The sequence below is a fragment of the Pezoporus flaviventris genome, unplaced genomic scaffold, assembly GCF_033815535.1.
Source record: "Pezoporus flaviventris isolate CSIRO_AGI_PZ_B2104156 unplaced genomic scaffold, CSIRO_AGI_Pfla_v1 ptg000007l, whole genome shotgun sequence".
NCBI classification, from domain to species: Eukaryota; Metazoa; Chordata; class Aves; order Psittaciformes; family Psittacidae; genus Pezoporus; species Pezoporus flaviventris.
In genome coordinates, this window is record NW_026892555.1 from 154,373 (window position 1) to 166,058 (window position 11,686).

Consider the following 11,686-nt stretch of genomic DNA (forward strand, 5'->3'; position numbering starts at 1 on the left):
CTGTAGAATCCCTTCCTGTTATCTTTAATACCTCTAGCTAAGTTTAATTTTAACTGGGCCTTAGCTTTCCTAACCTGGTCCCTAGCTTCCCGGGCAACATCCCTGTACACTTCCCATGCCATGTGTCCTTGCTTCCACTTATTATAAGCCTCTTTTTTCATTTGCATTTTCCTCAGAAACACCTTATCCATCCAAGGAGGTCTCCTGGCCCTCCTGCTGCACTTCCTTCTGGTTGAGATGCAACATCGACCCACACCTGGGTCAGAGGTGGATCTCAGAGCAAGGAGGGTGGTGTCCTGGGCACACTGTATTTGTTACCTGTGGTCATCTCAGCAAGTGCGGACCAGGCCATGAGGTCCTGTGTGGGTGGCCCTGGGACTCCACCGGAAAGGTCTCATGAATCTGTGGTGACTCCATCAGAGGCATGAACAAGGGAGTGTTGCCATGTTCAAGACTGTCTTTGAGCCAGCGCTGGCTCAAACCTCTATCACCTTGTGAAAGCACCCCAGGTGCCGGTCTTTGTTGGTTGTGGTGGTATATTTCCCAGGAGAATCCTTCTGCCCTTTTTCACCCACACTGACATCCTGTTAAGCCCTGCCTTTGTGCTGCATGAAGTTGGAACAGATTTGGTAGAAGAAAGGGTGAGGAGGTGTCGTAGACCTGTATGCAGAACTTTATAGAGGCAAAAGAGTGAAAAAGAACAAACATAATGTGGGGTCCTTGTAGCATGTGGGGATGGGGCCATGAGTCCCTGTGTTGGTGGCCCTGGAACCCTACATGAATAGTCTCATGAGCCTGGAGAGACATCACCGTAATGCTCAGGGGAGTGTTGTTATGCTTAAGAATTAGTTTGAGGCAGAGGTGGGCTTGTGTCACATTATGGAAGCACCCCAGGTGCCAGTCTTTGTTGGTTGTGGTGGCATATTTCCCGGGAGAGTCCTTGTAGCCTTTTTCACCCACACTGATGGCCTGTTGAGCCCTGGCTTTGTGCTGAGTGAAGCTGAAAGAGCCATGGTAGAATAAAAGCAGAGGAGGCATCAAAGGCTTGAATGCAGAAGTACTTTATTGAGGCAAAAGAGTGAAAAAGAACAAACATAACATGGAAGAGAGCTGTCTCAGGTGCAAGGAGGGCGCCCACGAACTGAGGTCTTCTGTTTGCAACAGATTTTGTCAGAGCTTTGAGGTCTTCCTGACTTGGCTGGAGCGGAGCACACTGGAGGTCCCCCAATGAAATTTAGCCAGTGAGATGCATTTTTCAGCACACATTTCTGGACATAGCTGACAGGGTGATGCAAAGAAGGAACTTGAAGAAGAGGAAGAGATCCAAGGACCACGTTACCAGGCAGCCTGGTCTGTCCCCTTCCCTGCTTTCTTTGTGCTGTAAAAGAAAGCTGCGGAAGGTGTGTGGATGTCCTAGCATTCTCCCAGATGTGCATTCTCAATCCGTGTCCTTGCTTCTAGAATGTACGTGAGCGGTTTCAGGCATCTTGTGAGGGGCCCTTAGCAGATGTTGCAGCCTCTTCCTCTGCCGTAGCAGCCCAGGCCTCCGAAGCCGTAGCCAAGGCCGTAGCCGAAGCCCCCAGAGGAGACGGGCACTCCCTGGGTGCTGAGGACGTTGCCCACGGCAGCGGATGAGGAGGATCCGACGGCGGTGCTCTGGGGGAAGGAGCTGAGGATGGGTCCTGGCAGGGTGACCAGCACGGTGGAAGGCTGGATGACGACGCGGGAGTCCTCGCACTGCCTGACACAGGGCTCGTTGCAGCTGTTGGCCAGCGGGGTGGGTCCGCAGGGGCGGCAGAGGTCGTAGCAGGCCATGTCTGTGGTGTGGAGGGGCCCTGGGAGAGGGGAGGAGAGGAGAGGAGAGAATGGAAGAGAGGGTGTGGGGAGAGAGGAGGGCGTGGGGGTGTGAGGGGCGGTGGTGCAGGAGGGCGAGGCAGTGGGGAGGCTGGTGTGGGGCTGTGGTGCTGGGGAGGCGTGAGGGGTGCTGAGGCTGGGGCAGAGCGTGCTGGAAGAGCCGGGGCAGGGGGGCAGGAGCAGAGGGCAAGGGGCTTGAGGCTCACCTTGTTGAGCGCGCAGGAGAAGGCGTCAGCAGAGGCGAGTGAGGGACAGAGGCTCTGGGCCGGCTTTTATGCTGGTCCCCGAGGGGCGGGACAGCCTTTGCACATGGCAGCATTTGTCAGCAAGCAGCTGGTGCGTGCCACAGCCTGGCAAGTCATGAGCTGGGGCGTGTTCTCCTTCCCACAGTGCTCCCTTGGCATGTCCTCCTGGTGAGGACGTGTCTATTCGGCCCTGGCGGCATCCTTGAAGTGCAACTAATAAGGGCTGAATACTTGGTTTTGATGGTGCATTTCAGGACAGCTGGCAGTTCATGTGACCAAAGCACTGAAGAGATGGGTTTCTGTGAGTGAGGTCATCTCTTAGCACTTTTGTGGTGTGGTTTGTGGGTGCCTTGTGAAGAGGGGACCCCATGTCCTCACAACCCTGTCATCCTTTTCTGGGCTTTGGAGCTGTGCTGGCTGCGAGGAGCTTCCCTTTCTTTTGTGTTCAGTCTCTCCTCACCTTGTTGGCGGGCCACCAAGCCTGCCTTTGGGCCTTTCCCATTGGGTGAGTTCTGTGGGTGTCCTGGTGCCCTTCTGCCTGTGAGGTTGTCACTGTCTGTAGTGGGTTTACGTGGAAATGTTTTGGTAGCCATTGGGCTGCTGTGTTGGTTCTGTGTGAAGATGCCAGAAGCTTTTTCCAAATCCAATAGAGACTGTGGGAAAGACACGGATAATTTCGTGGAGGGCTGTTTCCTGTGGAAGAGGCCCCATGATGGAGAAGGGCAAGGGTGTGAGGGGGAATAAGAGCAGAGACAGCGTGGTGTGAACTGACGACAATTCCCATTGCATCTCTCTGTGCTATTTTGCACAAGGGAGTAAGTAATTTAGAAGGGAAGATGAACCCTGAAGAAGGGAGAGGTTGGGGGAAGGTGTTTTAATAATTGTTTTTATTTCTCTTAATTCTACTTTGACTTTTGATAAATTGATTTCACTGAGTCAAGTCTGTTTTGTTTCTACTGGGACGTGGTGAGTGATCTCCATATCCTTGTGTCTACTTAGGATATTCTTCCCCTACCCGGTTCAGGAAGAGGAGTTATAGAGCCGCTCACTGAGCACTTGTTGCCCAGCCAAGGTCAAACCACCTCAGAGCCCCATCTTCACAGGAGAACTGGGTTACAGGCTTGTTCTTCCTCCTTGTTCCGAGTGCCCCATACAGGGCTCCATTGAGCCTATGTAAGGAGGATTGTGACTTCACCCTGGGGGCTTTCTGTGTGACCTGAGAACAGAGGGATCTTGGCTTCGGGTCCCCTGCAGATTTGTTCCAGAAACAGAGCAGCAGGGAGGATGATCCGTCCAGAGACCCCCTGTACTGTTGGGCCTGCAGTGACGAGGGGCTGGTGGCCACATAAGCACCTCACCAAGGCATCATTTGTGGACCCCATAGCAAGGTGAGACCATGGCCGGGGCACTCTGACATGGCTGGAATGGGGAAAAGGCAGCCAGAAAGTCAGTGTAACAGGAAAACACACCTGACTCAGAAGAGGATCCCAGAGAATGAGAGTGGAGACCAGTGCACACTGCATGGGATACCATTGGTCCTCGCAGCAGTCAGTGTCAGGGCCATGAGTTCCTTTGTGGTTGGCCCTGGGACCCTATCCAAATGTTCTCATGAAGCTGGGGTGACTCCATAAGAGTCGTGCACAGGGGAGCAATGTCATGTTCAGTGCTTTCTTTGAGACAGTAATGGGCTTGTGTCATGTTCTGGAAGGATTCCATGGGTCGGTTTGCTTGTGGTGGCATATTTCATAGGAAAATCTTTGTGGCCCTTGTTCACTCACCCCAATGGCCTGTTGAACCCTGGCTTTGTGCTGCATGAAGCTGGAAGAGCCATGGTAAAAGGAGAAGAGGCGTCAAGGACTTGAATGCAGAAGAACTTTATTGTGACGAGAGTGAAAATGTAAAAGCATAAGGTGGTAGAGAGCGGGTCTAAGGTGCAAGTAGGACGACCATCCACTGAGGTTTCCTGTTTAGAGTGGATTTTGACAGAGCACTGTGGTCTTGCTGCCATGAATTGGGAGGACCCCAATAAAGGTCCCATGAATCTTTCTTAGCTTGTGAGACGCTGTTTGTGGCTCACAGTACTGGACATAGCAGATGGTTGACGCACAGAAGGAAGTGAGATGAGGAGGTCCATGGGGCATGTTACCAGGCAACACAGGCTGTGCTTAATTTCTTGGTACCTAGAGAGTAGAACCTGTGGACAGCAGATAGATGTGTCAGGAGCAGTGTGGATGTGCATCCTCAGTCCTTTGCGTTGCTTCCAAGGCGTTGTTGCTGTTGTCAGGGTGTTGTCAATGGTCCTTAGCAGATGTTGCAGCCTCTTCCTCTGCCATAGCAGCCCAGGCCTCCGAAGCCATAGCCAAGGCCTCCAAAGCCATAGCCAAGGCCGTAGCCGAAGCCCCCAGAGGAGACGGGCACTCCCTGGGCGCTGAGGACGTTGCCCACGGCAGCGGATGAGGAGGATCCGACGGCGGTGCTCTGGGGGAAGGAGCTGAGGATGGGTCCTGGCAGGGTGACCAGCACGGCGGGAGGCTGGATGACGACGCGGGAGTCCTCGCACTGCCTGACACAGGGCTCGTTGCAGCTGTTGGCCAGCGGGGTGGGTCCGCAGGGGCGGCAGAGGTCGTAGCAGGCCATGTCTGTGGTGTGGAGGGGCCCTGGCAGAGGAGAGGAGAGAATGGAAGAGAGGGTGTGGGGAGAGCGGAGGCCGTGGGGGTGCGAGGGGCAGTGGTGCAGGAGGGCGAGGCAGTGGGGAGGCTGGTGTGGGGCTGTGGTGCTGGGGAGGCGTGAGGGGTGCTGAGGCTGGGGCAGAGCGTTCTGGAATAGCCGGGGCAGGGGGGCGGGAGCAGAGGGCAAGGGGCTTGAGGCTCACCTTGTTGAGCGCGCAGGAGAAGGCGTCAGCAGAGGCGAGTGAGGGACAGAGGCTCTGGGCCGGCTTTTATGCTGGTCCTGGAGTGCCCGAGGGGGCTGAGACAGTCTTTGTGCATGACAGCATGTTTGTGCAAGCAGCTGGTGCATGTCAAATACGTGCAAGCAATTAGTTGTGGTTGTGTTTTCCTTCCTGCAATTCTGCAATTTCGTGTCATTCTGTTTAGAACGTGTCTACTTGGCCTTGAAGGCAGCTTTCAGGTAGAAGTATTTGAGGCCATAGTCTTGGTGTTGGTGGGCATGTTATGGCATTTGGCATGGCATGCAAGCAAAGCTTTGGTGAGGTGGGATGTCATCAGTGAGGTCATCCCGTGGCACTCATGTGGTATGGTTTGGAGATGCGTTGTGAAGAGGAACCCCCGTATCCTCGCTGCTCTGTCATGCTGGTGTGGGCTTTGGAGCTGTGCTGGCCATCAGGGGCTGCCCCTTCCTTCGCATTCAGTCCCTCCACACCTTGCTATCAGGTCGCTAAGCCTGTCTTTAGACCTGTCCTCCCCTGTTGGTTGAGCTCTGTGCGTGTCTTGGTGCCCCTCTTGCTTGTGAGGTTGTAGGTGGTAGAAAGGATGGTGCCTCTACAGGGCTTCTGCCTTCTTGGTGCCCTTCCTGTGTGTTGTTTTGCAAGCAGTCATAAGAGGTTTGCTCTTGATAGCTGGCTGTGGTCCTGGTGGGCCTGGTTGAAGCTGGTGAGCCCTGTGATGGGGGGAGTCCTTCCAAGTACCCCGAATTGTTGTGTTTACCCTCTGTAACTCTCTACTTAAGCACCCAGGCTCCTATAGTGGGTGCAGTTCACTAGGTGGTGCGGGCTCAGGGAAGCCACTACACCCCCACTGGCTATGTTCTCCCTCAGTTCCAAGCTGCCCATCCCCATGTTGAGTGGACCACTGGGTCCTTGGGGCTGAGCCCACGGTTGAGCCTGACCTCATTCCTAGGGAAGGTGACAGAAGAAACCTTCCTGGAAAGCACTGCCATGCCCAGCAAGGTCAGGGTGACGGGCTGTGGTTTTAGGTGTGGATTTTGGGAATGGAAATTGTCCTTGACCAACCTCTGTGTCTTCCCTGTTGTTGCCAACAACAGGGTGTTGGCCAAGTTTAGAGCAGTGTCTATTGTTGAGCTGTACTTGAAGGAAGGCTCTGTCACTGTCTCCCATTACGTGCTCCTAGAGTGTTGGAGTCGCGGGAGACAAGCCTCATGCTCTCATGGTCAGCAACTCTCGTTTATTTAGCAAGATACAACCCCTTTTATAGCCTGCAGTGTTAGATACATTTCCTGCTAGGATACAGCAAAATCATTGGTCAGCCCGTGCTGACGCAGGGGCCTCCCAAGCAACCGTGACCGCCTCCTGCTTCAACATGCCTCGACATGTCCCGGCTTGTCCCAGCTTGCCCAAGCATTACCGTTGCGCTATCTCAGCAAGATACCGTGGCGCCATCTCAGCAAGATACCGTGGCGCCATCTCAGCAAGATACCGTGGCGCCACCTTCAGCAAGATACCGTGGCGCCACCTTCAGCAAGATGTACATCCTGTTTCTTGAGCAACTCAGGGTGAACATTAACCACAAGATTAGCCATTCTGTTGTTAAGCTCTCTACACTTCCCCCGTTTTCTTTAGTAGCAAGCATAGCCATATTATGATTAAAGGTATTCGATATTTTTTGCAAACACTGCATAATACATGGTAAAAGCAAGATTGCAAACAAGATTATAGCCAACACCAAAACAATTTTTTCTATCAAAGTAATTAACCAGGGAGATAATCCAAAGGACGCTAACCAGTTTGTGAAAGGATCACTTGTCTCTTGTAATTTTCGCATTTGTCTTTCAATAGCGCCAATTGCTTATGAATGGAATTAGAGTGATCAGAGAGACTCATACAACACATTCCATCAAACTCTTCACATCCATGTCCCTGTTCCAACAACAAAAGGTTCTGCAGTGTTGCATGTCTTACACAGTCAACATTAAAACAAATCAGGAATTGCCTTCGATGTCACCTGCTTTATAACACTACCATTGTATTAAAATTTTTCTAGCTTTTGCCTTAGCATTTTCTAGCGGCTACTGCAAATTTCCATATTCTGACATCTCTTTTACAAGTGACAAATCTATACAATACAAGGTGCAGTTTCTTATTAGCAACTAGCTAGTAAATACAGGTGGTTTTATACACAAAATCACAACCTCTAATAATAGCTACTTTACAAGCACACATATTCAGGATGTTACTTTTCAGTTGCCCCCAAGTGATGTTTTGCAGTTATTTGTTCTTTCTCTTCCTCTATCTCATTCTGCTTGGGGTAATCACGGTCAGCTCCTGTAGCTGAGGCATCAGGTTTATCCATTCGTCTGTCCAGCTCATGGCAAGGCTTGACAAACTTTGCAGGCAGTCACCATGGACCTGTAGGCAGGAGGACACAAATATACCGCCTCCCCCAGGTTATCAGTTCTTCAGAAGTAGACAGGTTAAAGTTAAATATAACATCATTACTCTCTCTCTTCCCCCCTCTTTTTTTTTTTTTTTTTTAGGTCCCTGCAAAAGCCATCATTACCATCATTACTCCCACTACAGTCCCACGTACAGAACAAGGACCCTGTGGAGACTAACAGCAAACCAGCTCCGAGAAGCATCACTGCAGTGCGAGGTGGCAGGCTCAAACTTAGCGGGCGTCCCCGCAGAGGCTCTGCCTCACCCACATCGTATGAGGCTTGGGCTTTTATACTGACCAAAATGCACACTCATTCCAACACAGGTGGCCAGCCTGTGCTGGAAGAAGTGGCCAGCAGTATCTACAGAGGTCTCCAAGGGTTGACAGAAACCTGGACATACTTATATTTACCAACTTCTAGTACATGAGTATCACAGAGAAACTGTATGGGCTCTCCCTGTCAATTGCAAGAAAAAATCATAACATATAGAGCTTCCCACTCTTTAGCCCCCGCTGTGCAGTAAACATAGGATATGCAAAGATGCCCATTGCAGAAAATTCCCCAGTAATGATCACATATCTGGTTACCCATTGTTACAACTGAGCGTCTCCGGGGCCAGTAAGTCTGAGCAGACCCACCCGGGAGACAGAGTCAGGGTCTGGAAGCAGAGGATATAAATCTGGCTCGGATTCAGGGAATTCGGGGGCTGATCCTGCGCCGAACTCGGGGTCTCCGTTGCTCGCAGCTGGGTCTTTCTTATCAGGTGTATCTCGTTCGGTATGTGGCCATCTGCAGACCTGGCTCCTCTGTGACTGAGTTAAATTTTTTTTTTTTTTTTTTTTTTCACTATAGGGCGTAGTGGATTGGAGAGGCTCGCGGTTCCTTTAAATCTCCCGCTAGCGCATGATCTCTATTTTCTACTGCGTGCTTCACAGTGGCGCCGCCATCGATCCGGCGCTGAGGCACCGTCCTCTTTCTTTCGGATTCCTCGACATTTATCATGCGTATCCCTTCTAATATACTTTCTCTGTCCTTTTCAAAGTCCCTACTTTCGGAACTGGGGTGGTGGGGGAGCAGGGGGTTACACCTCCTCCGCGGCACCTTCTGATGGAGGGGGGAGAAAAGGAAAGGGGGGGTGGGGGGGGGGGGGTGGGAAACCCTGTGCTCCTGCGAGCTGCGGGGGGGGAACGAGTTGTAATCTTCCCCCGGTTTCAACCGACCGGGGACGTCTGTTCCTAGTTTCTCCATTGCTACCGCGGCAGTTTTCTTTTCCGCCTTGTCTCTTTTTATACAGTTCATTACTTCCCTCCGTGGTTTACCGAGTTTCTTTGCCTTTTTATAATCATTAAGCACTGAGTCAAATAACTCATCACCAAACTTTCGCCACTCACTCTCCTCAAATATTGTATTAGGATCTGCAAAATATCTTAGTCTTCCCTAGCCACTAGACCTGCTAGCTGCTTTAGAGTCTCAGGCTCAATTCCCCGCTTTTATAAAAAGCGCTGTAAAAAGTTCAGGGCTCAGTTCCCCGCTTTTATAAGAAGCACTGTAATAAGTCCAGGGCTACCTCTCGGTCCATTTTCATGGCCAGCCTTTTCCGGATCGTCTTCTTCTGGGTCGTCCTGTAACCTCGGTCTCCGGATCGGCCTCCCGACGCAGCAGTGTCTGGTTCGCCCCAGCGGCGGATTCTTTCGGCTAGTCGAAGCACCCGGGTCCGTCACGCCACCGCAGCAGCATTGCCCGCGCTTCCCGGCCGCTGCCGCCGGCGCCGCTCACTCGCCGTTCCGGGTCCCCGTCGACCGGGGCCCTGTATCCGGGTCCCCGTCGACCGGGTCCCTGTATCCGGGTCCCCGCTAGTCGGGGCCCTGTATTCCGGGTCCCCGCTAGTCGAGTCCCTGTAAAAAGATCATACGCCGCTTGCCTGTCCATATTTACCGGATCCGTTGCACCCTCCAGGCGTCGGCAGCGCGTAGCAGCAGAGCCAGCCGATGCTGCACTCTGGGCCAAAGCAGAAAGCAAGCAGCACACCGATGTGTCACTGCAGTCCTGCAGAAGCCGTCTTTAAGTCGAGACCTGCACCCAACGCAACTCCTTCGGGTCCCTGTTCCCCGTTCGGGTCCCTGTTCGGGCGCCATTTGTTGGAGTCGCGGGAGACAAGCCTCATGCTCTCATGGTCAGCAAGTCTCGTTTATTTAGCAAGATACAACCCCTTTTATAGCCTGCAGTGTTAGATACATTTCCTGCTAGGATACAGCAAAATCATTGGTCAGCCCGTGCTGACGCAGGGGCCTCCCAAGCAACCGTGACCGCCTCCTGCTTCAACGTGCCTCGACATGTCCCAGCTTGTCCCAGCTTGCCCAAGCATTACCGTTGCGCTATCTCAGCAAGATACCGTGGCGCCATCTCAGCAAGATGTACATCCTGTTTCTTGAGCAACTCAGGGTGAACATTAACCACAAGATTAGCCATTCTGTTGTTAAGCTCTCTACACTAGAGAAGCAAGGCAGGAAAGTATGGATTGTGATGGGGCCGGTGAGGAGGCTGGAAGGCAGTGGCTGAAGTGCTGAGCCCTGAGGCTTGTGACCAGTGGTGGGACAAGAGGATGTGGGCACAAGGGAAAAGAGATGGAATTTCATGGGCAATGAAGGCAATCTTTTTTCAGTGTGAGCATGGTCGAAGAGTGGAAGTCATTGTGGAATCTTCATGCTGGGGGCTGCTGAGTACCCAAATGGCTATTGTCCTGGACAAGCCGCTGTGGCTGGCCCTGCTTGATAGGGGAAGTTGAAGCTGCTTCTCTCCAAATCACATAGGTCCTGCCTAACTACATGATTCTGTGGTTCTGATTGCTGGGAGGGCTGGAGACCCATGCTGGGTAGGAGAGTTGGTCAATTGTGTGGTGATGCAGGGAGGTTTTATCAGAGGCATGCACAAGGAATCTTTGCAAACGTGTATCCTTTGTTTGAGCCTGGGTGAGGGGTGGGCTTAGGTCACTTCTGGAAGCCCCCAGCTAGCAGTCTGTCCTGTTGCTGGTTGTGCTGGCTCATTTACTAGGAGAGGCCTTGTGGCACTTCTTCATCCACCCCAATGACGCGTTGAGCTATTGCTTTGTGCCATGTCAAGTTGTAAGGGCCTTGGTAGAAGAAAGGAAGAGGAGGAGTCACTAAGTGGAATTCAGGATAATTTTATTGAGGCAAAAGAATGAAAACGTAAAAGCACAGTGTACAAGGGAAGGGGCCTTAGGTGTAAGTAGGGTGACAATCTTATGAGGTCCTCTGCAATGCAGCAGATTTTGGCAGAGGATGGAGGTCTTCCTGCCCTGCACTAGGAGCACCCCACTGGAGGTACTCTGATAGCTTTTTGCATGTGATGTGGTGGTTGCAGCAGACAGTAGTGGACACAGCTGATGGGGTCATGCAAAGAAAGCGGTAGGAGAAGAGGAGGAGGTCCATGAGCCATGTTTTCAGAGAGGCTGGGCTGGTAACCTACCCAGATTCCTCTCATGATGCCTTGAAAGGAGGAGGTGTGATAGAAAGCCCATGTACTAGCATTGACCCCGACAGGTGTTCTCAATTAATGGTGTCGAATCCAGGCTGCGGCATTTCATGTCAGATCTTGTAGGGAAGGCCCTTAGCAGATGTTGTATCCCCTTCCTCTGCCATAGCAGCCAAGGCCTCCAAAGCCGTAGACAAGGCCGTAGCCGAAGCCCCCAGAGGAGATGGGCACTCCCTGGGCGCTGAGGACGTTGCCCACGGCAGCGGATGAGGAGGATCCGACGGCGGTGCTCTGGGGGAAGGAGCTGAGGATGGGTCCTGGCAGGGTGACCAGCACGGTGGAAGGCTGGATGACGACGCGGGAGTCCTCGCACTGCCTGACACAGGGCTCGTTGCAGCTGTTGGCCAGTGGGGTGGGTCCGCAGGGGCGGCAGAGGTCGTAGCAGGCCATGTCTGTGGTGTGGAGGGGCCCTGGGAAGGGAGAGGAGAGGAGAGGAGAGGAGAGGAGAGGAGAGGAGAGGAGAGGAGAGGGGAGGAGGGAATGGACAAGAGGGTGTGGGGAGAGCGGCGTGTGTGGGGGTGCGAGGGGTTGTGGTGCGGGAGGGCGAGGCAGTGGGGAGGCTGGTGTGGGGCTGTGGGGCTGGGGAGGCGTGAGGGGTGCTGAGGCTGGGGCAGAGCGTGCTGGAAGAGCCGGGGCAGGGGGGCAGGAGCAGAGGGCAAGGGGCTTGAGGCTCACCTTGTTGA

General features: G+C 53.0%; 3 protein-coding genes across 3 annotated transcripts; all 3 read right to left on the reverse strand.

The window, feature by feature from the left end:
* Positions 1-1,500: 1,500 nt before the first annotated feature.
* On the reverse strand, positions 1,501-4,240 carry LOC133266333 (feather keratin 1-like). Its single transcript, XM_061447539.1, has 3 exons — positions 4,182-4,240; positions 2,099-2,155; positions 1,501-1,870 (listed from the first exon to the last, which is right to left on the reverse strand). Exons 1-3 carry the CDS (start codon positions 4,238-4,240, stop codon positions 1,501-1,503), a joined length of 486 nt encoding a protein of 161 aa, XP_061303523.1.
* Positions 4,241-4,400: 160 nt separating this feature from the next.
* Positions 4,401-5,117, reverse strand: LOC133266336 (feather keratin 1-like). Its single transcript, XM_061447541.1, has 2 exons — positions 4,988-5,117; positions 4,401-4,768 (listed from the first exon to the last, which is right to left on the reverse strand). Exons 1-2 carry the CDS (start codon positions 5,115-5,117, stop codon positions 4,401-4,403), a joined length of 498 nt encoding a protein of 165 aa, XP_061303525.1.
* A 5,961-nt stretch (positions 5,118-11,078) lies between these two features.
* Positions 11,079-11,402, reverse strand: LOC133266260 (feather keratin 1-like). The gene has a single exon (XM_061447491.1). The coding sequence runs from the start codon at positions 11,391-11,393 to the stop codon at positions 11,079-11,081; it is 315 nt and encodes a 104-aa protein (XP_061303475.1). The 5' UTR covers positions 11,394-11,402.
* Positions 11,403-11,686: the final 284 nt, after the last annotated feature.

What these genes read in the sequence shown, in the direction of transcription:
- LOC133266333 (XM_061447539.1), bottom strand. Translation starts at nt 4,240, where the DNA reads ATGCCCCATGGACCTCCTCATCTCACTTCCTTCTGTGCGTCAACCATC. An exon ending in TCAACCATCTGCTATGTCCA is followed by an intron (nt 2,156 to 4,181) that starts GTACTGTGAGCC and finishes CCATGTGCAAAG; the next exon opens with GCTGTCCCGCCCCTCGGGGA. An exon ending in CCAGAGCCTCTGTCCCTCAC is followed by an intron (nt 1,871 to 2,098) that starts TCGCCTCTGCTG and finishes CACACCCTCTCT; the next exon opens with TCCATTCTCTCCTCTCCTCT.
- LOC133266336 (XM_061447541.1), bottom strand. Translation starts at nt 5,117, where the DNA reads ATGCACCAGCTGCTTGCACAAACATGCTGTCATGCACAAAGACTGTCT. An exon ending in GCCTCTGCTGACGCCTTCTC is followed by an intron (nt 4,769 to 4,987) that starts CTGCGCGCTCAA and finishes CCATTCTCTCCT; the next exon opens with CTCCTCTGCCAGGGCCCCTC.
- LOC133266260 (XM_061447491.1), bottom strand. Translation starts at nt 11,393, where the DNA reads ATGGCCTGCTACGACCTCTGCCGCCCCTGCGGACCCACCCCACTGGCC.